Here is a 26,793-nt window from a genome sequence, read left to right on the forward strand (position 1 = left end):
TGTGGAGGTGGAGCCCAGAGCTTCTGCCTCCACAGTTAAAAGCTCAGACAGGGCTTTGGGAGCAGGGCCTGCAAATCAAAGATGAAAGAACAACCTATCTTGGAGCGCTTGCAGGTAAGCTCAGGCTGTTCGACTGGCGGGGAACAAGGACCTTAGGTGATTCACTAGATCTGCGCCCCCGGCCTTAGATACAAGTGGGTGGGGCCAGGGACACTACATCTAACAAGGATCTAGAAGAGCTAGGATTTACGAAATACCGGCTTTCAAGTTCTCTGGTCTCCACCCAAAGATGATTATCCTACCTAAGGCACAGGGCAGGTCCCGCAGCCGCGGTTTCAAGAGCTGGGATGCGGCCATAGCGGAGGTTGTGTCAGAACGGAAACCTAGCGGGGGTCGGGGCTTCAGCTTAGGGTGGTGGGAAACACCCCGGGAGAGGAGACAGGTCTGTGGTTCCGCTTCGGGCCGGCGGGAGAGGAGTTCGGAGGTAGCTTGAGCTGAGAACCTGGAGGAAAGAAGGCGCATTTCTGAGCGGCCAGGGGTACGGATCGCAGACTGGGACGCTGACGAGCCGGGGGTCGCGGATTTCCGAGGCAGCTGGAGAAGCGCCCAGACCGCCGTCCCTCTGCGCCCCTGCGCGTCCCCGTGCGCCCCCGTGCGCCCAGTGCCGGAGTCCCGGAGCGATGACAGCGCCGGTTACGGTAAACGCCCGCCCCGCCGCAGTCCGCTTCCTTCCCCAACGCGGCGCCCCCCGGACTTGCAACTGCAGGAATCCGCGCTGGCTCCTCTCCACCGCTGGCATGCGGCGCAACAGGAAGTTCTGGGGGCTTGGAGAGGGAGGGTGCTCCTGGCCGCTGGGAGAGGGCTGGCAACGCTTGGGAGAGTAGTGGAGATCCTGGTCATTCCTTGGTCTCGCCTATTTTGTGTGGACTTTCTCACACTGTGTATGAAAAATAAGTATCATTGAACACATTGTATTTCAGGAATAGTACAGGCCGCTTAGCAAACGTTAGCTCATTTCAACTTGCTCTGATAAGAGCACATGCTCTGGAGCTAGGTAGCCTGAGTTAGCATCCCAGCTGCATCACTACCTGTGATCTTGGGCGAGTTAACAGCTGTGCTTCGGCTTTCTCACCTGGAAAATGGGATAATACGATTTGTAGTTTCAAGATGAAATGAAATGCTATGTGCCATTTGTACTTAGAATAATGCCTAACGTATTTAGCAAGTCGTAAGAGTTTGGGATTCTTAACTATTTAATCCTGGCAGTAATCCTGTAAAGTCCAAGTATCCTTTCTCTCCTATCCCCACCGGTTTACAGGTGAGGAAAATGAAGCCAAAGGAGAAAAACAGATTTGAGATTTGAGCTCAGGTCAGTGCTTTAAGACACTGAGAACATAAAAAAGAAAAAGAGAGAGAGAGAGAGAGAGAAAAAAAGAGAGAGAGAGAGAGAGAAAGACACTGAGGAAATGGATGTTCTAGTCACACACATCATTGTGATTATTTGTTCTAGGGAGAAATGATCACCTTTAATTGTTGAAGTGGGAAACGAGTTATTCAATTTCTTTCCCCCTGTGTACAGATTTTGATGTTTCACTGTCATCTGCTTTGGGTTCTTATAGGACTGATAAAGCGTTAGCTATTTTGGTCAGACTGGAATCTGGGCTTGACTTTAAGAATCTGGTTGTTTCTTGTGTTTCCCACCAGGAGTGGTAACCATCCAGGGTAGGAGTTCGCATGAGTTTTGTTTTTTTGAGCCAAAACTGGAGGCTAGTACCCTTTGGTAGTATTACACTTGTCTTGATAGACAAGGGCATGAATAGCATTTGAGATGATTATACCAGAGGAGAAGGGAAAGAATCGTGCAATATGTTGAAATTTGCCACAAATTTTGCTCTTATTTTGGCTATTTACAATTCTCTATCATAGCTAATTTTTTGGATAGCACATCTATGCCAAAACTATCAAGCATTTGGTAAATACTGTGCCTGAAATATGGCTTCTCTCTTTTTCCTTCTTTTTCAAATTTCTCACTTTTTATTTTATTTCATTTTTTTGAGACAGGGTCTCGCTGTGGTGCCCAGTCTGGTCTTGAACTCCTGGGCTCAAGCAATCCTCTTTGGCCTCACAAAGTGCTAAGATTACAGGCCGGAGCCACTGTGCCTGGCCTCACTGTGTTTTTAAATTATGAGTTTTCAATATAAACAGCCCAAATAATCTGAGTGGTTTTCATTATACTTCTGGTAGAATCATACCATGCTGGAACTGAAAGTGACCATCCTACCTGTAACTCAGTTGTTTCTTTGTGACACATCAGAAGTCTACATGGCAACTATTTTCTGTAAAATCTATCACTGTTAGGTAAGATATTATGATGTCAGTCTCAGTAGTGCCTTTTTTCTCTTTACTTCTTAGTTTTATTGAAGTTTTACATTCTCATTGTTCAGAATCAATTGATTCCATAGGGTTAATATCTAAAAACAGTAGAACTCTCCATCATTTCCTGCTTTTTAAGAGAAATAATCATGTTCATCTCTTTTAACTAGTTACTATTAGTCTGTATCTCTAGATATTCCTTATAATTGCTCCTTCTTGGTTTTTCAGGTTTAGTCATCATGCATTGGCTTTCCTGCATGAAATGTGTGGATTTAACTCTTTTCTGCTTTCTTGCCACTATCACTTACATGTATCCTACCTGTTCCTTCCATAGATTTTCTGAATATAGTTATCTCCTAATTTTTGGTTAGGTCAATATTTAGTTAGGTCAACATTATTATGCCTGTCTACATGCTATTAAGAGCTTCCTTCCTTGTTTTTTTTTTTTTTCCAGAGTTGTCTCTCTGTGTTTGCAAAGTTTTCACCAGTGGAACCACAAGTTCTTTGCCAGTTGTCTAAATCTTCCCCCAAGATGTCCAATGCAACAGTTATTTTAATCAATTTTATTTCTAGCACAGCTTTCTTACCTGCTTTGCCAGTCCAGACTGGTTGCTCTTGATGTTTGATGCATAGCTATTACCTTGGGCTCTCTTTTCACCATCATTTGGGGATTGATTCACTTTGCATCTCTGTTATGCTGGCTCCTGTTTCCTGTATCCCACACCTTAGTCTGTTTTGATTTCTTCTGTCATTTTGATGGAGCACATTCTCCAGTAGCTTTCTAAGAAAAGGTACATGTAAGGTAAACAGAATTGAATATATTTTTTTCCTTGATTCTGTATCACAGAAAATAATTGTCCAGATGTTTTTCCCTTAAAAACTTTGTCACTAACAATATAAAAATAATTTCTTGTTGTAAGTAACTCAAATACTACAAATAGAAATCCAAATAGAAAGTTCCCTTTCTACCCCTCAACCACTCCCCCTCTGACCCAGAGGTAATCAAACTGTGGATTTGGAGCATATTATTTAGATGTGCTTATATATATATATATATGTATATATGTATGTATGTATGTATATATGTATGTATTTATTTTTGAGATGGAGTCTTGCTCTGTCGCCCAGGGTGGAGTGCAGTAGTGTGATCTCAGCTCACTGCAAGCTCTGTCTCCTGGGTTCATGCCATTCTCCTGCCTCAGCCTCCCAAATAGCTGGGACTATAGGCACCTGCCACCACGCCCGGCTCATTTTTTGTATTTTTCGTAGAGATGGGATTTCACTCTCTTATCCAGGATAGTCTAGATCTCCTGACCTCGTGATCCACCTGCCTTGGCCTCCCAGAGTGCTGGGATTACAGGCATGAGCCACTGCGCCCGGCCATACAAATGTATTTATTATTTTGATTTGTGCATGTACTTTTATTTATTAACTTACTTTATTTTTTGAGATGGAGTTTCACTCTTGTTGCCCAGGCTGGAGTGCAATGGCACAATCTTGGCTCACCGCAACCTCTGCCTTCCAGGTTCAAGCGATTCTCCTGTCTCAGCCTCCTGAGTAGCTGGGATTACAGGCATGTGCCACCATGCCCGGCTAATTTTGTACTTTTAGTAGAGACAGGGTTTCTCCATGTTGGTCAGGATGGTCTTGAACTCCCAACCTCAGGTGATCCACCTGCCTCGGCCTTCGAAAGTGCTGGGATTACAGGCATGAGCCACTACACCCGGGCTATTTATTTTAATTTAATTTAATTTTATTGAGATGGAATCTCACTATGTTGCCCACACTAGTCTTGAACTCCTGAGCTCAAAGGATCCTCCTACCTCAACCTCTCAAGTATCTGGGATTACAGGCACATGACACCGTGCCTGACTTTGCATGTGTTTTTACATAAATTGAATCATATTGTATATATTGATCTGTAACTTGTTTCACTTAACAGTAGTTCCTGGAGATTTTCCCATGTCAATACACATTAGTGCTTTCTTGAATAGTATGTTCATATGAACTGGAGTGGTCAAGATCATAGGTATAGCATTTTCTCTTCATGATCAGTCACAAATACTGACTGAGTGTTATGTGCCAAGCTGTGTTCCAGAATCTGGGAATATACAGTGAACAAAACTTTTATTTTTGAGATAGAAAGGGATAGTGAGATGCTTCTTGATGCAACTGAGCTCAGTTTCAGCTTTAGTTTGTTTTTCCTTTCCTAGAGTGCAAATATACAATCACATCTCTTTTTCTCTTGGTATAAAATCACAGTCATTACAAATTGAGCTAAATACCTGGTGTGCCACCAGATCAACAGAACAATACCACTGATATAGAAATAGATTTTCTGAATGGATAAACAAACTATGGCACATATACACAAGGGAATATTATTCAGTCTTAAAATGGAGGGAAATTCTGACACATGCTACAACATGGATGAACCTTGAGGACATAATGCTAAGTGAAATAAACCAATCACAAAAAGATAAATACTGTGTGATTCTACTTATGAGGCATCTATAGAAATCAAATTCATACAAACAGAAAATGGGATTATGGTTGGCAGGGCTAGGGGAGGGAAAATGTTTAGTTGTTTAATGGGTATAGAGTTTCAGTTTTTCGAGATGAAAAGGTTCTAGAGATTGGTTGCACAACAATGTGAATATACTTAGCAAAACTGAGCTACACACTTAAAAATGGTGAGGATGGCAAATTTTACATTGTATATTTTACCACAATTAAAACAAAAACGGAAAAAGATTCTCATACAGACTCCTTTGTAGAGGGCTTTGTCTTACACTTTGAATAGGTGGTTCAGTCTGCTTTCAGCTGGATGAATACTCAGTAGTGGGATTGCAGGATTGAATGGTAATTCCATTTTTAGTTTTTTTGAGGAACCTCCACTACTGTTTTCCATAACATAAGGAATTACATTTCTATCAGAGGGTCCCCTTTCTCTGCATCCTGGCCAGTATTTGTTATTTTTTGTCTTCTTTATAATAACCATTTTAACTGGAGCGAGATGATATCTCATTGTGGTTTTGATTTGCATTTTACTGATGATTAGTGATGTTGAGCATATTTTCATATGCATGTTGGCTGTTTGTGTGTATCCTTTTGAGAAATGTTGATTCATGTCCTTTGCCCACTCTTCAACAGGCTTATTTGTTTTGTTTTTACTGTTGAGTTGTTTGAGTTCTTTTTATGTTCTGGATATTAGTACCGTATCGAATAAATAGTTTGCAAATATTTTCTCCAACTCAACAGATTGTCACTTCATTTTGTTGATTGTTTCCTTCACTGTGCAGAAACTTTTTAGTTTAATATGGTCTCATTTGTATATTTTTGTTTCTCTTTTTTCTTTTTAACCAACCAATAAGAAGCACTGAATCATTTGTGTACTTTTGTTTTTGTTGTCTGTGCTTATGAGGTCTTAACTGCAAAATCTTTGCCTTGATCAGTGTCCTGAAGTGTTTCCCTTATATTTCCTTCTAGTATTTTTATAGTTGAAGTCTTCCATTTAAGTTTTTTTTTTTTTTTTTTTTGAGACGGAGTCTCGCTCTGTTGCCCAGGCTGGAGTGGAGTGGCGCAATCTCGGCTCACTGCAAGCTCCGTCTCCTGGGTTCACGCCATTCTCCTGCCTCAGCCTCCCGAGTAGCTGGGACTACAGGCGCCCACCACTGCGCCCGGCTAATTTTTTTTGTATTTTTAGTAGAGACAGGGTTTCACTGTGGTCTCGATCTCCTGACCTTGTGATCCGCCCGCCTCGGCCTCCCAAAGTGCTGGGATCCATTTAAGTTTTTAATGCATCTTGAGTTGACTTTTGTATATGGTGAGAGATAGGAGTTCAGTTTCATTCTTCTGCATATAAATATCCAGTTTTCCCAGCATGATTTATTGAAGAGGGTATCCTGTAACCAATGTATGTTCTTGACGCCTTTGTCAAAATTCAGTTGGCTGTAAAAATGTGGAATTACTTCTGTGTTCTCTATTTGTTCCATTGGTCTATGTGTCTTTTTATACCAATAGCATGCTGTTTTGGTTACTATAGCTATAAGAATACTTTTGTACAGTTTCCAAAGTTCCTCTTATTATTGATTTCTAGTTTTATTTTATCTGTGGTCTGAGAAGATACATGATGTGATTTTGATTTTTTAAAATTAGTTGAGATGTGTTTTGTGTTTTACCATATAGTCTGTTCTGGAGAATGTCCCACATGCTGATAAAAATGTGTATTCTGGAGCTGTTGGATGAGATGTTCTGTCAATATCTATTAGATCCATTTGGTCTAAAGTACAGTTTAAGTGTAATTTAAATTTTCTGTTTAGATAATCTGTCTAATGCTCAGAGTGGGGTGTTGAAGTCCCCAACCATTACTGTGTTGGAGTCTATTTGTCCCTTTTGATCAAATAATATTTGCTTTATATATTGGGGTGCATGCTTTGTTGGGTGCATATATGTGTAGAATTGTTATACTTTCTTGCTGAATTGATTGCCTTATATAATTATAATTATATAATGACCTTTTTGTCTCTTTTAACTTTTTTTTAACTTAAAGTTTGTTTCATCTGATATAAGTATAGTTATTTATGCTTGCGTTTGGTTTCTGTTTGCATGGAACATCTTTTTCCACTCCTTTACTTTCAGTCTATATCTGTCTTTATAGGTGAGATGAATTTCTTACAGGTAGGATATAGTTGTGTCTTTTTTTTAATTAACAAAATTTTTTTTATAGAGATGGGGTCTCACTATGTTGATCAGGCTGGTCTTGAACTCCTGGCCTCAAGTGATCCTCCCATTTGGACCTCCCAAAGTGCTAGGATTACAGGTGCAAGCCACCACGTCCAGCCAGGGTCATTGTTTTTTTCCAATCCATTCAGCCAATCTACATGTTTTAAGTGGAAAATTTAATCCATTTACTTTCACGGTTATTATTGATCTGGGAGCATTTATTCTTGTCATTTTATTAATTGATGTCTGCTTGTTTTGCATATCCTTAGTTCTTTTCTTTCTCTCTTATTGTTTATCATTGTGGTGTGGTGGTATTCTGTAGTGGTAACATTTAAGCACTTTCACTTTCTTATTTGTGTGTTTGCCCTATTAGTGGGTTTTATACTTTTGTGTATTTTCATGATGGTAGATACTGTCTTTTTGCTTCTGTGTGCATGACTTGCTTAAACATTTCTTGGCCGGGCGCGGTGGCTCAAGCCTGTAATCCCAGCACTTTGGGAGGCCGAAACGGGCGGATCACGAGGTCAGGAGATCGAGACCATCCTGGCTAACACGGTGAAACACCGTCTCTACTAAAAAATACAAAAAAATTAGCCGGGCGAGGTGGCGGGCGCCTATAATCCCAGCTACTCGGGAGGCTGAGACAGGAGAATGGCGTGAACCCGGGAGGCGGAGCTTGCAGTGAGCTGAGATCTGGCCACAGCACTCCAGCCTGGGCAGCAGAGCGAGACTCCGTCTCAAAAAAAAAAAACAAAACAAAACAAAAAAAACATTTCTTATAGGGCTCGTTTAGTGGTGATGAATTTCTTCAGCTTTTGCTTATCTGGGAAAGACTTCACTTCTCATTTATTTATGAAGGATAACATTGCTAGGAATAGTATCCTTGGATGGCAATGCTTTTTTCTTTTTTTGGTATTTTAAATATATCAGTTCATTCTCTCCTGGCTTGTGAAGTTTCTGTTGAGAAATTTGCTGTTAGTCTGATGGGGGTTCTGGTGTAAATCACTGGACATTTTTCTTTTGCTGTTTTTAGAATTTAGAATTCTCTCAGTTTGACTATAATGTGCTCTGGAAAAGATCTTTTTGAATTGTATCTTTTTGGCAATCTCTGATCTTCCTGTTTCCGGATGTCTAAATCTCTTGCTAGACCTGGGAAGTTTTCAGCTATTATTTCATTAAATAGGTGTTCCATTCCTTTTGTTTCCTCTTCACTTTTCAGAGCACCAAAATTTTGAATATTTGGCTTCTTTATGGTGCCTTATATATCACGTAGACTTTGTTTATTCTTCTAAATTATTTTTTCTTTATTTTTGTCTGTGTCAGGAAAAATCTTCATTTCTCCTCTACTTTTACACCGCGACAATCAGCACAGAGGACTTCTGTGACAAATATGTGTGTGGGAGTTTTCCCCACACATCAAGCAGTAGACACCAGGTAGGTGTCTTCCAATTCAGTTCTGACACTATCTACCTGAAGATAGTGCTAGATCACACAAGTTGGGGACTCATTCCCCAAGACTACACCTGCCTCCTTCGGATGGAAATTCTAACTGACTGTCTTCAAGTTGGGGTTCCCATGACCTCCTCTTTGGATTTGATTAATTTACTGGAGTGGCTCACAGAACTTAGGGAAACACATTTGCTAGTTAATTCCAGAGGACACTTTAAAGGATATAGATGAAGAGATGCACAGGGCTAGATATGGTGGAAGGCGTGCACGGCTTCCATGCCCTCCCTGGGCATATTACCCTTTAGAACCTCTATGTGTTCAGCTATCCAGGAGTTCACCAAACCTTGTCCTCTTGAGTTTTTATGGAAGCTTCATGATGTCAGAATTTCTTCTCCCAGGGCATAGGGTGTGGCCCTCTCTGGGAAGGGTCTTAAGGCCCACAATCAGAAAGGAGTAGAAAGATTAGAATCCTGCATTGGAGAAGAAGGGCAGGAGAGAGATTCTATTTCCTCAGACCTTCCCCTGAGGCCTAACACACCTGACATTATAACAAAAGACTCAAAGAAAGGATATGGGAGTTATTAAGAAGGAACCATGGGTAAAACTCTATAAATATCCATGATTCATATATATATATATATATATATATAAAATATAAAATGATTCCTTGTTATATATATGTATATAAATCATATATATAAATCATATGCATATATATGTATTTAAATCATTACACCACATTGACTGCATTATTTCATCACACTTGTTTTCAAGTTCTCAAATTCTTTCTGCTTGATTGAGTCTATTGTTGAAGCTTTCTAATATATTTTGTATTTCATTGAGAGAATTCTTTAATTCTAGAATTTCTTTTGGTTCTTTTTTAATGATATTTACATCTTTGGTCAATTTTTCATTTGTTTCTTGAATTTTCTGATTTCTTTGTATTGTATTTCCAAGTTCTCTTGTATCTCACAGAGCTTTTTAAATAAAACCTTTTTAAAATTAAAAAGAAATTTTTTTGAGATGAGGTTTCACTCTCTTGCCCAGGCTGGATTCCAGTGGTACAATCATAGCTCAATGGCAGATTGAACTCCTGAACTCCTGAGGTCACGAGTAGCTAAGATTATAGGAATGAGCCACCACACCTGGTTGAACTTCTTTAATGTCATTAGTTTGAATTCTGTTTCATCGATTTTATGAATTTCTTCACTGAAATATATTGCCGGAGAATTATTATGTTCCTTAGGAGGTATAATTTTTCCTTGCTTTTTCTTGTTTCTTGTGTCCTTACATTGATATCTGTGCATCTGGCATAACCATTGCTTCTTCCAGTCTTTTGAACTTGCTTGCACAGGGGAAGATTGTATTCTGAAGATGTTTATTTGGTGGTGTTTAGGTTGGGCACTTTGGCTTTGATTCTGGGTGTGTGCAGTAGTATAGTCTCGGTATAATTTCTTCAGCTGTAAACAGTGTCAGTAGTGTCTGAGATTTGCTCAGTGGCTTCAGGTGTGATTGTTAGTGGAGGCTGTGAGGAGGTTTTGCTGGGGATGGGGACATAAGGTGGGCCAGTCCTTGGGCCCCAGTGGTGATAGCAGTGAGCTGAATGTGCCAGTCCTTGGGCCCCTGGCTGGCATATGCTGGCACTGATGTTAGTGGGCCAGGTGAGCTGATTCTTGGGCATGCAGGTGACTTTCTTGGGTGCTGGCAGTGGCAGTGGTGGGATGGGCAGGTTGGTGTGTCCCTGAGCCCTTGGACAGTGGGTGTGGTGAGTCACGACAGTAGCAGTGGGGAGACAATCCTCTGGTTCCCGAGTGATCCATGATGATGTTGTAAGTGGCTGTAATGGGCTAGGTGGGTCACTCCCTAGGCCTGCAGGTGGTGTGTGTGGGTGTCAGCTCTGGTGGGTGGTGGCAGGTTGGGTGAGCCCATTCTCAGGCTTCTGGGAGGAGTGCTCAGGTGCCAACTGTGGTGGTTGGGGCAGGTGTTCCCTAGGCCCCTGGATGGTGTGCTCCAGCACTGGGTGGGATGGAATTGGGGAGGGTGGGCTTCTCCTCAGGCCCCTCATGGTGCATGTGGCCACTGGCTGTGGTAGGAGGGGTTAGGTGATCCCCAGGCCCCTGGTGGAATGCTTGAGTTGGGGTGGCAGTGGCTGCATTGTGGCCCTGCTGCTGGGGAGGGCAGAGTTGTTTCAGTGGCAGAAGCTGTAAACAGGCAGCAGGGGAAAGCTAGCTTGGCTCCAGATTGTGGCTTTAAATGAGGCTGCCTTTCCTCAGGGCACTTTTAAATGTGTGGTGACCTCAATATGGAGCATGGTGGGGTCAGTGCCAATGGCTCATGGTTTGGCCCGGTAGGCAGCAGCAAACAGTGGAGGTGGACTGTGGGCAGGGGATATCAGTGGGACTCCAGGGATATGGAGATGTGGGACTGTTGGTCCCCAGGACAGGATACAGTCTGGTGGGGGCTGGGCTGTAAAAATGGCACCTTGCTGTAGCTGCTTAGAATTCATAGTGTGTGTGGGACTCAGTGTGAGCTCCATCTCCGGAGCAATGCCATCACACGGTCTCTAGGTAGCTCCCTGTTAGTCTCAGGGCCCACTGGAGTCCAGACGCTTTTTTCCTGTGGCTACATTGTATATTATTTGTCCATTAATCGGTTGATGGATATTTGTGTTGTTTCTACTTTTTGACAATTATGAATAATGCTGGTATGAACATTTGTATACAAGTTTTTGTATAGACATATGTTTTCATTTCTTTTGGGGCAACACCTAGGAGTGGAATTTCTGGGTCATATGATAACTCTTGTGTTTGGCCTTTTGAGGAACTGCCAGACTTTATTTCAAAGCAATGGTATCATTTTACATTATCACCAGCAATCCATGATAGTTCCAGTTTCTCTATTTTTTGTGTTGTCTGATTTTTTTGTTATAGCCATCCTAGCCGGTATGAAGAAACATGGTTTTGCATTTCCCTTATGACTAATGATTTTGAGCATCTTTTCATGGGTTTGTGTGACATTTGTTCTTTGGAGAACTATTTAGATCCTTTGTGTGGCACTTATTTTTGATCCAGTGCTTCAGATTGTCTCTCAGAAAATGTGCACATCCACACAAAAGTTAGTATACCGTTTCTAAGGGTTCATGACCCTCCCAGTATCTGCAAGGGCCTGAGGCTTCTCACAGAGAACCTGCTATGTGGCAGATGTTTTTCAGGGCATTTGATATGCTTGGTCTCACCCATAATTATTATGTACCAGATTTGTGTGATGATCAGATATTCAGGAAAATGATTGGCCGACCCTCAAACACTACACTGCTTCAGGGATTGGTATTAGCACAAGTGTCGTGCGTAAGCGATGGTAAAGTGAAGTTGCTAAGGGAATGAACTCAAATCAGACCGCCTATATATGAATCCTGGTGTCACTTTTATGAGCTGTTGTGTCCCTTAGGGAAATTACTCAACCTCTCTAAGATTCAGCATCCTCTTTCATAAAATGAGTTTAATAACTGCACCTAGGCACTCTTGGGCAATTTAAATGAGTTAATAAACAAAATGTTTTACATTGTCCAGGTGGGCACATAGAAAGTGCTGAATAAATTGTTACCCCGGCTGGGCGCGGTGGCTCATGCCTGTAATCCCAGCACTCTGGGAGGCCGAGGTGGGTGGATCACCTGAGGTCAGGAGTTTGAGACTAGCCTGACTAGCATGATGAAACCCTGTCTCTACTAAAAATACAAAATTTGACCAGGCATGGTGACACATGCCTGTAATCCCAGCTACTTGGGAAGCTAAGGCAGGAGAATTGCTTGAACCTGGGAGGCGGAGGTTGCAGTGAGACATGATCATGCCATTGCATTCCAGCCTGGGCGACAACAGCGAAAATCCATCTCCAAAAATAAGTAAATAAATAGTTACCTTGCAGTTAATATTATATGACAGACCAAGTTGACTTTGAATATGAAAATACCTTTCTTTTCTTGGGGGATGTAGATATCTTTTATTGATCTTAAAAAGGGCCAAGAAGTTTTTGCAAGTTGAATCTTGTAATCTCAGGAAAGAGAATTTTCTTCTTAGATAAGCTTAAGTTTACAGGGTACTTTACAGATCCTTGGCCTGTTTAAATTAATCCTTTCTAACCTTTGTCACCACTGTTAGTGTCTGCTTTAGAGGGATTTTAAAACAAAATAAAACAAATTTTAGCCTTTGTCCTTATCTGGCCCAGAGAAACAGCCTTCCAAATAGGCAGTTTTTGCTCTTTCACCCCAAGGTCAAGCAAATAGAGAGAATGGGGTCCAAAGTCTTCAACTTTTAAAATCTTTCTAAAATAAGAATTTTTAGGACAGCCTTAAGAAAGGCAAACTAGGAGGGAATAATGAATTGACATAAGGCTTTATAGACTGCATCTTTATTTTTTTTTCATTATTTTTTTTTCAGGTAGAATCAAGCTCAATCGCCCAGGCTGGAGTGCAGTGGCACGATCTTGGCTCACTGCAACCTCCATCTCTCAGGTTTGAGCAATTCTCCTGCCTCAGTCTCCTGAATAGTTGTAACTATAGGCATGCACCACCACTCCTGGCTAATTTTTGTATTTTTAGTAGAGACGGGGTTTCACCATGCTGGCCAGGCTGGTCTCGAACTCCTGACCTCAGGTGATCCACCCACCTCGGTCTCCCAAAGTGCTGGGATTACAGGCATGAGCCACCACACCCAGCCCTCCTTCAAGTTTAATGGAAGGGAAGAGTTGCTATAAGGTGCATGCCAATGTCTCTGAATTCAGTGTTTTATCAGTTTTGTTCTCTGACCTACAGATGATGATGGTGGTTTTAAAAATTATTTACTTATTTGGTGGTCTGGGTTTGCAACTGGAAGAGGCTAAGATAAAATATTCCTTCTTATAATTACAGGCCAGTCGTGGTGGCTTATGCCTGTAATCCCAGCATTTTGGGAGGCTGAGGTGGGCAGATCACCTGAGGTCAGGAGTTTGAGACCAGCTTGGCCAACATGACAAAACCCGTCTCTACTAAAAGTACCAAAAAAAAAAAAAAAAAAAAAAAAAAAAAAAGCTGGGCATGGTGGTGCATGCCTGTAATCTTGGCTACTCTGGAGGCTAAGGCAGGAGAATCACTTGAACTTGGGAGGTGGAGGTTGCAGTAAGCTGACATCGCACCACTACACTCCAGCCTGGGTGACACAGTGAAACTCTGCCTCAAAAAAAAGAAAAAAAAGAAAAAAAAATACAATTACAAAATGTTATGAGCATTTGAGTGACATATTCTTAAAAAAAAAAAACAAAAACTGCTTTTGTTTAATCCCTCTTTTATGATTGCCTTTTTGGGTCATTTCAAAGTCTTTCTTATGGATAAAATATATTTCATCTCACTTTACAATATCAGAAGAAATTAAATACCGAAGAAACATCTTCAGCATCAAAACCCAGTGAAAATGGAAACTTGGAAATCTGTTCTGGAGTTGCGCCCCTCAGTGACTTAAAGAAAGGCATGATGTAGGTAGCTGTGCTCTCCTTTCCTTCCTGAATTGCACGGAAAGCACAGGCAGTCTCTAAACAACAACTCTGGAACTTTGAATATCATGTATTCCAGCAAGAAAGAGAAGTTGGGAAATTTCAGCCTAGCAAATGATAGTGTCCTATCTGCCAATCTCTGTTAACGCATAGGCTTCTTGGTATCCCACTGACAGCCTTCTGAGTCTCAATTTCCTGGACAACTCTAATTCTTGTTGTTGTTGTGTTTTTTTAGACAGATTCTCACTCTGTCGCCCAGGCTGGAGTGCAGTGGCACAATCTCGGCTCATGGCAATCTCTGCCTCCTAGGTTCAAGTGATTCTCCTCCCTCAGCCTTCCGAGTAGCTGGAATTACAGGCATGTACCACCATGCCCAGCAAATTTTTGTATTTTTTGTAGAGACAGAGTTTCATCATGTTGTCCAGGCTGGTCTTGAACTCCTGACCTCAGGTGATCTGCCTGCCTTGGCCTCCCAATGTGCTAGCATTACAGGTGTGAGTCACCATGCCCAGCCTGGACTGCCCTAATTCTATTAAAACATCTTTTTCTCCTAAAATGTTAGGGGAATCAGTTATTTCGAATGTGAGGTTTTTTTTTTTCTGAATAAAAAATGTGTCTGTACCCTACCCTAAATCTTTAAGTTACAATAAAAGTCTCAAAGATTTTTAAGATCTTTTAAATTAAAAGATTGTTTTTTCTGTTAAAAAGTTAAAAATTCTAAATGTTAAGATAAAAAATCTTTATACTTTAAGATGAGTCCCTTGAAGATAGGTAAGAATCTTGAGGTGAATGATTTAGGGGAAGGGATATTCTTAATTGATCATTGTTGGAAATCTCTTAGAAAAGAGTCTCCTGAAGTTGCATCCTGTGCAAACAAGTCTGTAATACCCTCAGAGAAAATCCTTGATCAAATATATTTTGGGAAACAGACAGTGTATCCCTTCTGGACAATCACAATTCTCGTATGTGCTTATACAGCCACAAAACATTTTCCTTTCCAATTTTAGTATATGTGCTGCCCAGGGGAGCACATTTTCTTTTTCTCCAATGAAATACAGTATCTTCTTCAGGCTGTACTTCAGACAGTTCCCTGTCTTTGGAGATGAAGAGTACAGTGGGTCTCACTAGGTCATGACAGTACAGTGCAGGGGATAAGCACAGAAGGCTCAGGCTCAGAGAGCACGGGGAAGGAGGTCCTGATTCAGACTTGAGAGTTTCCAGAACTTTTCTAGGAGGCATGATGTCTAAGTTGGCGGAGAAAGGAAGGGAGTGGAGAGTATTCTAGGTGGAGAGAACAGTGTGTAGAGAATACCTGTAGGTGAATTCAGACAATTCAAAGTTGCTCAGTATATTTAGAATGTAGAGATGGAGGCAGGGAGGAGCAAGAGACCAGGTAGGAGCTGGAGCACCCAAGATGTGGCAGGTAGTGCTCTGTAAAGCGTGTGAAGGACTTTACAACTTTATCTTGAGGATAATGGCGAGCCCTTGGAAGGTTTTATGTGATAATGACTTGTTCACTTTATTTATTTTAAAAGATTATAAGCTTTATTATAGAGAATGAATTGAAGAGAAAATTAGAGGCAGAAAGGCCTGGGAGGAAATGTAGGCAAGAGTTTATGGAGACTTTAACTAGGGCTGTGGCAATACAGATGCAGAGAGGTAGGCAGATAGAAGAGATATTTGAGAGATAGAATCAGGCCCTGCACAGTGGTTCATGCCTGTAATCCCAGCACTTTGAGAGGCTGAGGCTGGCAGATCACTTGAGCTCAGGAGTTTGAAATCAGCCTGGCCAACACAGGGAAACCCTATCTCTACAAAACACACACACACACACACACACACACACACACACACACACAATTCACTGGGTGCGGTGGCGTGCACCTATGGTCCCAGCTACTTGGGAGGATGAGGCAGGAGAATTGCTTGAGCGCCGCAAGGCAGAGGTTGCAGTAAGCCAAGATCGTGCCACTGCACTCTAGCTTGGGCAACAGGAATGAGAAACCCTGTCTCAAAAAGAGCTCACAGGCATGGCAGCTCATGCTTGCAATCCCAGCCACTTGGGAGGCTGCAGTGGGAGTATTGCTTGAGGCCAGGAGTTTGAGACTAGCCTGGCCAACAAAGCAAGATCCCATCTCAGTGTATTCCTTAATGCTTAAAAACTGCTACTGTTGGCTGAGCATGGTGGCTCATGCCTGTAATTGCAGCAGTTTGGGAGGACAAGGCAGGATGATTGCTTGAGGCCAGGATTTCAAGGCTACCCTGGCCAACATAACAAGACCCTGTCACTATTTTTAAAAAGTTGCGACCAGGCCTGGTGGCTGACACCTGTAATCCTAGCAGTTTAGGAGGCCGGGGAGGGTGGATCACTTGAGGTCAGGAGTTTGAGACCAGCCTGGCCAACATAGCAGAACTCTGCCTCTACTAAAAATACAAAAATTAGGCTGGGCGCAGTGGCTCACGCCTGTAATCCCAGCACTTTGGGAGGCCGAGGCGGGCGGATCACGAGGTCAGGAGATCGAAACCATCCTGGCTAACACGGTGAAACCCCATCTCTACTAAAAATACAAAAAATTAGCCAGGCATGGTGGCGGGCGCCTGTAGTCCCAGCTACTCAGGAGGCTGAGGCAGGAGAATGGCATGAACCCGGGAGGCAGAGCTTGCAGTGAGCCGAGATTGTGCCACTGCACTCCAACCTGGGCGACAGAGTGAGACTCCATCTCAAAAACAAACAAACAAACAAAAATTAGCTGGGAGTGATGGCGCACACCAGTAATCCCAGCTACTCAGGAGACTGAGGCAGGAGAATTGCTTAAATCCGGGAAGCGGAGGTTGCAGTGAGCCAAGATTGTGCCAGTTCACTCCAGCCTGGGCAAAAGAGCGAAATTCTGTCTCAAACGAAACAAAACAAAACAAAAGTTACTACTGAGTTGAGTATGGTGGCACATGCCTGTAATCCCATACTGGGGAGGTGAAGGTGGGAGGACTGCTTGAGCCCAGGAGTTCAAGACTAGCCTGGGCAATATAGTGAGACCCCCTCAAAAAAAAAAGTTGCTCGTAAGTCATGTATTGTGCTTATAAATTGGTTCCTCTCTATGGAGGGGAATGTGGAAATCTGAGTTGACTTAGAAATTTTACTTGCAGGTGTATATTCTGAAGATATACATGAACATGAAAGCTATGCTGTATATATGTTGTGTAAGATGAAAAATAACAGATATACATGACCAGGTGCTTGGCTAAGTCAATTATGGGACTTCCATATTAGGGAATACTGGTCAGCCTCATAAAATGAACAATTCTATATATGAGGTTATTACATATCATTATTAATCAGGAAAAAAAACAAGATGCAGAACAGCATGTATAATTTTCCTGTATCTGTGTAAGAATTTTTGGGGGGATATACCTATAAACACATTTACTGTCTTTAGAGGAATGCACAACAAACTGTAATAGAGGTTAACTTTCGAGAGGGAAACTGGATGGCTGGGGAACGGGGGTGAGAGGGAAATTTAACTTTTCCCTGTATCACCTGATGTACCTCCTGGATTTTATACCATTTGCAATATTATCTATTAGAAAAAAATTGCCAGGAGCTGGTTTAGCATATTCCATGGTTGATATAGTGAGGACTTACATAAGAACTAAGTGCAGCTTTGTCAGTTATAACATTGTAACTCTCTGTTGTGTTTGTTTTTTGCTGTGTGGCAATGTAGGCACACAGTTATAGAGGGTTTACTTGAAGCTACTGTAATTATTATTATTTTTTGAAAATAGAAGTGGAATGCCTATTTCTTTTTCTTTTTTTTTTTTTTTTGAGACGGAGTCTCACTCTGTCACCTATGCTGGAGTGCCATGGCACGATCATGGCTCACTGCAACCTCCCGAATTCAAGCCTCCCAAATCAAGCGATTCTCCTGCCTCAGCCTCCTGAGTAGCTGGGATTACAGGTGCACACCACCATGCCCGGCTAATTTTTGTATTTTTAGTAGAGATGGGGTTTCGCCATGTTGGTCAGACTGGTCTCGAACTCCTGACCTTATGATCTGCCCACCTCGGACTCCGAAAGTGCTGGGATTACAGGCGTGAGCCACTGTGCCCAGCCTGTGGAGTGCCTATTTCTAAGTGCAGCTAAAGGAATGTTCATGAAACTTTATAGCTGGATGGCTGGAAATTAACAATTCCTGGGGTCACTCACCCAGGGAGAACAAGATTTCTCTAGTTTGCTGATAGAGATTACCTACAGGCTACAGAAGAAAACAGTGCTATCTTGTTTTTCCTCTCTTTTTTCCTTTCATTATAACTTGATATCATTTACTGAATGCCCATGATTCCCAATTACATTTACTCTTATCCTTTATCCCAAACCTGTATTCCGTTAGTGTAGATGTCTGCAGACCCACATATTCAAAGGTACATGTTTTTAGGTTATTAGCTTATTAGGGAAATCCCTGCAATGTTGTGTTTCAGGAATATTATATTCCCCATGGGACATCTAATGGGATACTACAGGTGTTCCCTATATATTTAATTGAATTCATTATTTTTTTCAACTATTTTAAATTTAGCAGATACTTTGCTGAGAGAGGATTTCATATGCTTTGTGATCCATAGAACCGACTTTGGGAAATGTCCTATACTGTGCTGGTATACTGTAAAGTGCTGGTAATAAAAAGGGGGTCTGTGAATGCACATGGGTGTTTCCTACCATCCTTTCTCTCTCTGGGTAAGAGGAACAAAAGTAAATGCTGAAGTTTGCAAACTTCAGAGCTAAATGGGCTATCAGTTTCTATGGAACATGGATAATAAGGTCTTGGGCAAATTCACCAAGAAGGAAAATTTGTCATTCTTTCTGATATCTATCAGAGATATAAGATTACTTCAAGGCAGAACCTTCAGCTGTCCATACCATTTCCTTCCTTCCTTCCCTCCCCACCCCTCTCCGCGATCTCTACAGTCATTTCCATTCTCTTATTGCATCTTCACTCTCTCTCTTTTTGTTGACTTCTCCTTCAGTCTACAAAGTCCTGTTTTCTCAACATAAAATAAACTGTGCCTATAAAACATCATGTAAAAGATCTCCGGCACTAACATTAGAACCTGTTCCTCCCTGGTGAAGAGGGAATAAATGGTATTGTGATGAGCCACAGAATTGTTCATATTGCTTTAGCTAAAGCACCTAAGACATTTAGCCCACCCAGACCGTGGCAGATATGATAGACTACTTTAATGTTGGCTTTTGCTTTATATCGTCCATTTATGACTTTTTTTTTTTTTTTTGACATGGAATCTCACTCTGTTGCCCAGGCTGGAGTGCAGTGGCGTGATCTCGGCTCATTACAACCTCTGCCTCCTGGGTTCAGGCGATTCTCCTGCCTCCCAAGTAGCTGGGACTACAGGTGCATGCCACTATGCCTGGCTGATTTTTTGTATTTTTACTAGTGACGGGGTTTCACCATGTTAGTCAGGATGGTCTCGATCTCCTGACCTCGTGATCCACCTGCCTCAGCCTCCCAGAGTGCTGGGATTACAGGCTGGCCCTGACTCTTGTTTTCAGTATTGCTTCTCCCAAGAGAATCTTACACTAACTAGCTATCTCCTCTGTTTTACAACCTTTTTCCTGAATCTTTTGAAATTGGTTTGTTCATCATGGACAAAATTGCCATTCTCCTTATCTTCTTTTTGGTATTAAATATGTCTTATCCGTTGTTCTTTGAAATTTTCTACTTTTGTAATGATGCAGACATTTTACTAAAGTGAGAAACTTTATCCCTTTCCTAATTCAGGGATCAAACCACCATCCTGGCTAGTAAGTCTCTATTCTTTATTCCCCAAACTCTTTCTTCTGCATTCTTGTTTAGATGTTTCTGAAAGTTCTTGACTCTTTGATCTTCTCTGTTCTCTGTCCTTCAGTGACCTCATGGCTTTCATCATTACCTTAAAGTGAACCTCTTCTAAATTTTCCTCTAGGCTGAAATCTCTTGTGTTTCTAACCACCATGGACTTCCTCACCACCTTTTAAAACCTTTGTTGTCTTTCAGGAACTTTCATAAAGCCTCCCAAAGTGTTGGGATTAGAGGCGTGAGCCACGCACCCGGTGGGACACTATTTTATTTTATTTATTTTAATTAGAATAATATGAGTTGTCAAAGTATTTTTTTTTTTTTTTTTTTGCGGAGTCTCGCTCTGTCAGGCTGGAGTGCAGGGGCAAAATCTCAGCCCACTGCAACCTCTGTCTCCCAGGTTCAAGTGATTCTCCTGCCTCAGCCTCCTGAGTAGCTGGGATTACAGGCCTGTGCCACCGTGCCCAGCTAATTTTTTTTGTTTTTAATAGAGTTGGGGTTTTGCCATGTTGGCCAGGCTGATCTGGAACTCCTGACCTCAGGTGACCCCGTACATCGGCTTCCCAAAGTGCTGGGATTACAGACATGAGCCACTACGTCTGGCCGTCAAAGTATTTTTTTTTTTTTTTTTTTTTAATGAATGAATAAACCCATTATTCTAAGTATCAATTTTTCTTTTCATTTGTTTTTTCCTTTCGAGGTTTCAATGTTTTAAAAGAGGTGGATAAACTGATAGCATGTGTCCTGCCTATGGATTGTAAAGGGCTGGTTCCACACTTCACAAGCTTCCCAAGGTCACTGAATTTAACGACATCTTCGGGAGCATGGGTGTGGTTGGCATTAAGGTTGGCTGTAAGTTTAGAAATTGAATGCATTCCAAACTACTCTTGCAAAGTCCCTTTCATTGAGCATAAAATACAGTACATGAAGATTTTATCTTGTGTTGGAACTTTCTTCATTTGAGTACCAGATTAAACAGGGGATCTTGAAGTACTAGAATCTACTCATTAAGATGAGGTATGCAGACTAACATATGCATGGGGGAACTGAGACCATCTGGGAAATAGTATATTCTTGCTCTCACAGACTCCACTCTAGTGTCTACACACAGTCACTTGCGTGCAGTAGTTCTCTATATGTGATCCCCTAGAGGTCTCTTAAGACCCTTTCAGAGGGTCCTCAGAGTCAAAATTATTTTCAAAATGGTACTAAGATGCTATTTGCCCTTTTGACATATTCTCTCATGAGTGTACAGTGGAGTTTTCCCAAGGGTACATGATAAATACACAATGATCTAAAAAGGCCATTAAAATGCTCTCCCTTTTCAACTACATGTCTCTGTGACGCACATTTTCTTTGTATACTTCAAGCAAAGCCACTTATTGCAAAGGATTGAGTCCTGAAGCAAACATGAGAATCTAGCCATCTTTAGCCAGACATGAAAGAGAGTTGCAAAAATATAAGACAATGCTCTGTTTATGAACTTTTTTGGAAAATTTTTGTGTTAACATGTAACAGGTTAAAATGAACTAAGGAGTAAATTTTTTTTCTTTTTTTTTTTTTGAGACGGAGTATTGCTCTGTTGCCCAGGCTGGAGTGCAGTGGCATGATCTCGGCTCACTGCAAGCTCTGCCTCCTGGGTTCATGCCATTCTCCTGCCTCAGCCTCCCGAGTAGCTGGGACTACAGGCATCCGCCACCTCGCCCGGCTAGTTTTTTGTATTTTTAGTAGAGACAGCGTTTTACCATGTTAACCAGGATGGTCTTGATTTCCTGACCTCGTAATCCACCTGCCTCGGCCTCCCAAAGTGCTGGGATTACAGGTGTGAGCCACCATGCCCTGGCCCAGTAAATATTTTAAAATGTCTCAATTTTAATTTCTTATGTGATAAATATTGGTAGACATAATTTAAATAAACAAAAAATTTTTGGAGTCCTTGGTAATTTTTATGATTATGAAGGGATCCTAAGCCTAAGAGGTTTCAGAACTGCTGCTTTTGGATGTAAGATACTTCTGAGGCCAGGCATGGTGGCTCATGCCTGTAATCCCTACACTTTGGGAGACTGAGGTGGTTGGATCACCTGAGGTCAAGAGTTCAAGACCAGCCTGGCCAACTTGGTGAAACCCCGTCTCTACTGAAAATACAAAATTAGCCGGGTGTGGTGGCACATGCCTGTAATCCCAGCTACTTGGGAGGCTGAGGCAGGAGAATTGCTTGCAACCAGGAGGCAAAGGTTGCAGTGAGCCCACATCATGCCATTGCACTCCAGCCTGGGCAACGAGAGCAAAACTGTCTCAAAGAAACAAACAAACAAAAATCTACTGATTGTGGAATGACAGTGTCTGCCCACACTATTAAAATTGTTTCTCTGTCTTATTTTTCACCTTCTAGCCTTCTCTCATTCTTTTAACAAAGCTTTTGAATTTGTCTAAGTTACATATGTGATATGAGTGTCCACCAAATTTGAAGGAGCAAAGTTCAGTTGTGTTTTCTTTCTGCTGTGCTATACTGAAAAAAAAAAGACAAATAATCATTGTGTATATAAACCTTACTATGAATGTCATAAATAAAATTTAGCCTGTAACTTATTTTTAAAAATATTTATACTTGTTTCTGTTATTAGAAGCAGAGATGGTATCTCAATATGTTGTCCAGGCTGGCCTTGATCTCCTGGGCTCAAGTGATCCTCCCACCTTGGCCTCCCAAAGTGCTGGGGTTCTAGACTTGAGCCCACCACGCTTGGCCAAACCTGTAATTTTTAATAAAGGCTTTATCGTCTGAGAGGATGGTAAGTTTCCTAAAAGTCAATTATTTAACAGTATATTTTCCCCAGACCTAGTGGTACATATCCATAGTCCCAGTTTCTCAGGGAGCTGAGGCAGGAGGATCACTTGAGCCTAGGATTTTGAGGCCACAGTGCACTGTGATCATGTCTGTGAATAGCCACTGCACTTCAGCCTGGGCAACACAGCAAGATTCTGTATTAAAACAAAAATGAAAACATAGTTTCACGAGCCACTCCAAAAAAGACTTTTTTTAAGGCTATGTAGTTCATTTGTATGTAGTACTAGTAAAGTTTTGGATAATTTAACAAAATATTTGGAGCATAAATGAAGACTATCTCTGTACATAGATAACAAATTTACAAGTATTTTGGAGCTTTGAAATTGGAGAGAATTGCGTGCATGTCGGTGGAAAATCTAACCAGATTAGAGTGATTGTACCACAAATAGGCCCAGCATTCAGTTAAATCTCTGTATTTTACTATCAAGGGACAGTTGTAAAGAACACTCATAAAGGAGCCTTTCATTTCCTGTTCACTTTTTATCAGAATGATTTAACAAGATCTGAAATTACAAATGTTTCATTGGCATGTTTTATTCCCCAGGAGATTGGTTAAACCCTGAAGCATGAGTGACAACTGAGGAAAAGGATGTCTTTCACTGCTATTTTGAAATTGGGTTTTGGGGCTGAAATAATGAGGGCTTTAACCAATTTAGAAAAAGAAAGGAAGGGGTATGATATAACTTCACTTTTCACCTTTCTGATACACTCTACTTGCAAGGTTACTGTTGAGTTCCTCTAATCCCGCATTTGGCTCCAGGAAGACTTATAAAGGTTTTACTCCCTTACTCATGAGTTTATATTATCTAGAAATTCATTCTTAGGTTCTGTTTTTTTTTTTTTTTTTTTTTTTGAGATGGAATTTCTCTGTTGTTGTTGCCCAGGCTGGAGTGCAGTGGCATGATCTCAGCTCACTGCAACCTTCACCTCCTGGGTTCAAACGATTCTCTTGCTTCAGCCTCTTGAGTAGCTGGGATTACAGGCGCCCACCACCATGCGTGGCTAATTTTTTGTATTTTTAGTAGAGACAGTGTTTCACTATGTTGGCCAGGCTGGTCTCGAACTCCTGACCTCAGGTGATCCACCCACCTCGGCCTCCCAAAGTACAGGGATTCAGGTATGAGCCACTGCACCAGACCTCCTTCCAAGGTTCTAAATGCCTTTGTTTAGCGAAGCACTATATGTGAAAATGTTAGTAAAATTTCTCACCTACCCAGGAGACATGGCATTTTACGGAATCGTGAATTATTTAGTTGACATTCAAGTTTTAGAGATGTTACCAAAAATACATCACTACCAGCTAAATAGTGCTCACCTTTTACCAGCAAAATGAGATGAAGGTGTAAGGTTACTTTGTGTTCTCTGCCTTCTGGACAGAGTATTTAGTGGAAAATCAGTCAACACACCTTGTGGCAGTGTTGGTGGAACAGGAGCTTGGTTTTTAGATATTTTGAGCTTGGATGCTGTTTTTCTGAGACTGTCCCTCTTGGATCAAGTGTCAGGCAGGTATCCTTACAGAATTTGGACAGAACCTGATAGAAGGCCCTGAGCTGACACTTGAAAGTGGACGGACTGGCTTTGCACTGATGGTTTCCCTGAGCCAACAGATTGATTGATGGTACTTCCTGAAGTCCATCTACCTGGCACTTTGAAGGGGTTCTTCCTTCAAGGGAGGAGCTCTGAAGAGAAAGTAACAAATGTTGATCTGGATGGAGTCTGAAAATATTATCTATTTGACCCATTCTAGTGTTGTGGATTCCAAAATAAATAAAATAATGCCCTCTTTTGATGTGGATTACAGTAAGGTTAAGAGAGAGAGAGAGATGGCCCAGTGAATGCAAGTAAACATTGTTAGTGCTGTGATGTGTGTAAGAGAGAATGCAGGAAATCAAAATGGGAGTAAGTTATCAGTTCCACTGAAGAAGTAGTTGTTAGATGATAGATTTTTTTTTAAGGTGCAAAAAAGTTGTAGAAAGAAAACAAATGACCTGTTATCTTTGTCTCCCTTTACCTCCAATCATGCAGCCTTGTGGATTTTTTTTTTACAAAAAAGGTCACTGTTTTGAAAATTAAGGAACACCTGTGAAATTATGCTTTCTTAGCGAGTACCCTAAGATAATTTATCTGGGAACCCTAAAAAGCCATAGAGCAGAAATACAGGTTGAACATCCCTAATCTGAAAATCTGAAATGTGAAATGCTCTAAAATCTGATTTTTGAGTGCCATGAGTGGAAAATTTCACATCTGACCTCATGTGGCAGGTGGCAGTTGAAATGCAGTTCAAACTTTGTTTCGGCCAGACACAGTGGCTCATGCCTGTAATGAGCACTCTGGGAGGCCGAGGTGGGTGGATCACCTGAGGTCAGGAGTTTGAGACCAGCCTGGCCAACATGGTGAAACCCCATCTCTACTAAAAATACAAAAATTAGCCGGGTGTGGTGGTGCATGCCTGTAATCCCAGCGACTCGGGAGGCTGAGGCAGGAGAATTGCTTGAACCAGGAGGCAAAGGTTGCAGTGAGCCAAGATCGCGCCACTGCTCTCCAGTCTGGGAAACAAGAGAGAAACTCTGTCTCAAGAAAACAAAACAAAACAAAAAACTTCGTTGCATGCATAAAACTACTTATTTATTTATTTGGAGACAGAATCCTGTTCTGTCGCCCAGGCTGGAGTGCAGTGGCATGATCTCAGCTCGCTGCAACCTCTGACTCGTGGCCTCAGCCTCCTGCATAACTGGGACTACAAATGCCCACCACCACGCCTGGCTAATTTTTGTATCTTTAGTAGAGATGGAGTTTTGCCATGTTGTCCAGGCTGGTCTCGAACTCCTGACCTCAAGTGACTTGTCTGCCTTGGCCTCCCAAAGTGCTGGGATTACCGGCATGAGCCACCACACCTGGACAATTTGATGTATAATTAAAAAAAAAAATATTGTGTAAAATTACCTTTTGGCTATGCATATAAGGTGTACATGAAACATAAATGAATTTCACATTCGGACTTGGATCCCTCACCAAGATATCTCACTATATCAGTTTTTGAACATTTCATTGCAATTCCCCAGCCTGACCTCAGGCCAAAGATTAGATATAAAATCTGATTATGTTTTAGGATGACGCAAATTGAGACCAACACACTATTTCCCTTCTTTCTCCTTTGCCTTTCCTTCCCCTAAATTACAACAATTAAAAAGCAGAAAACATCTAGTCTATGAAGACTGCCATGATACCTGCAGAAATGTCAAAATCCTTACTCTCAACTACCACGACCACAACAGATTTGCTGCTCTAGTGGCCGAAGCTAGCGCATTGGGTGTTTGTCCCATCAGAACCAACAAACATTTGGTTCTCTGTTGAACTGAACATGGAGGTCTCTCCGAAGTCTGCTGGAGAGTATATTGCAAAGGAACTATTACGAGGTTGGCAGGGCGGGAAGTAAAGTTCTAAACTGAGAATTATTTGAAACCTTTTCAAGCTAAGGCTGCTTTTTTTTTCCTTCTGGTAGTTTTGAGATAAGATAACCAGGAGTGGAAGGAGGAAAGTTTCCACATTCTTGTTATGGCATGGGCTTCCTGTTTACACCTTTGGAGGGAAAATGGTATACATGGGTTCCTGAAGTTCTATTTTCAGCATGTTTGTTGCTTATTCAACAATCACTGGGTTAGGCCCTGGGGCAATAAAAATGACTGGCATGGGGCCTATAGGAGCTAGAGTCCAGGGAAGATGTGAACCTGTAAAGGTCATTAAATCGTAGTATGAGAGCGACTGTGAGGCAAATTTGGAGGTCAGGAGGCATTTTTCTATGAAAAAAAAAAAAAATACATCAAAGTTAAGTTCTCAGACCATTAACCCAAGCCAATTTTTACCTTTGATATTACTAATAATAATACCTAAGCTTTATTCAGACTTGATAAGTCCCAGGAATAATTCTAAACCTTTATCTAATCCTTTCAATAGTTCTATGAGGTCCTTTTTTTTTTTTTTTTTTGAGACGGAGTCTGGCTGTGTCGCCCAGGCTGGAGTGCAGTGGCGAATCTC

At 41.5% G+C, this 26,793-nt stretch overlaps 1 protein-coding gene across 2 annotated transcripts in view; it reads left to right on the forward strand.

The window, feature by feature from the left end:
• The first annotated feature begins 232 nt into the window (after positions 1-232).
• TRPM6 (transient receptor potential cation channel subfamily M member 6) overlaps positions 233-26,793 on the forward strand; it is a 162,445-nt gene continuing 135,884 nt past the window's right edge. Inside the window, exon 1 of one of the 2 annotated variants that reach the window (XM_033237090.1) lies at positions 233-698. In XM_033237090.1, the coding sequence (XP_033092981.1) occupies positions 681-698 (18 nt within the window). In that variant the 5' untranslated portion in view covers positions 233-680. The remainder of the gene's footprint in view (positions 699-26,793) is intronic. The other variant, XM_033237089.1, reaches the window with a different exon arrangement.

The sequence above is a fragment of the Trachypithecus francoisi genome, unplaced genomic scaffold (genome assembly GCF_009764315.1).
Source record: "Trachypithecus francoisi isolate TF-2019V2 unplaced genomic scaffold, Tfra_2.0 Lachesis_group16, whole genome shotgun sequence".
Taxonomy (NCBI): domain Eukaryota; kingdom Metazoa; phylum Chordata; class Mammalia; order Primates; family Cercopithecidae; genus Trachypithecus; species Trachypithecus francoisi.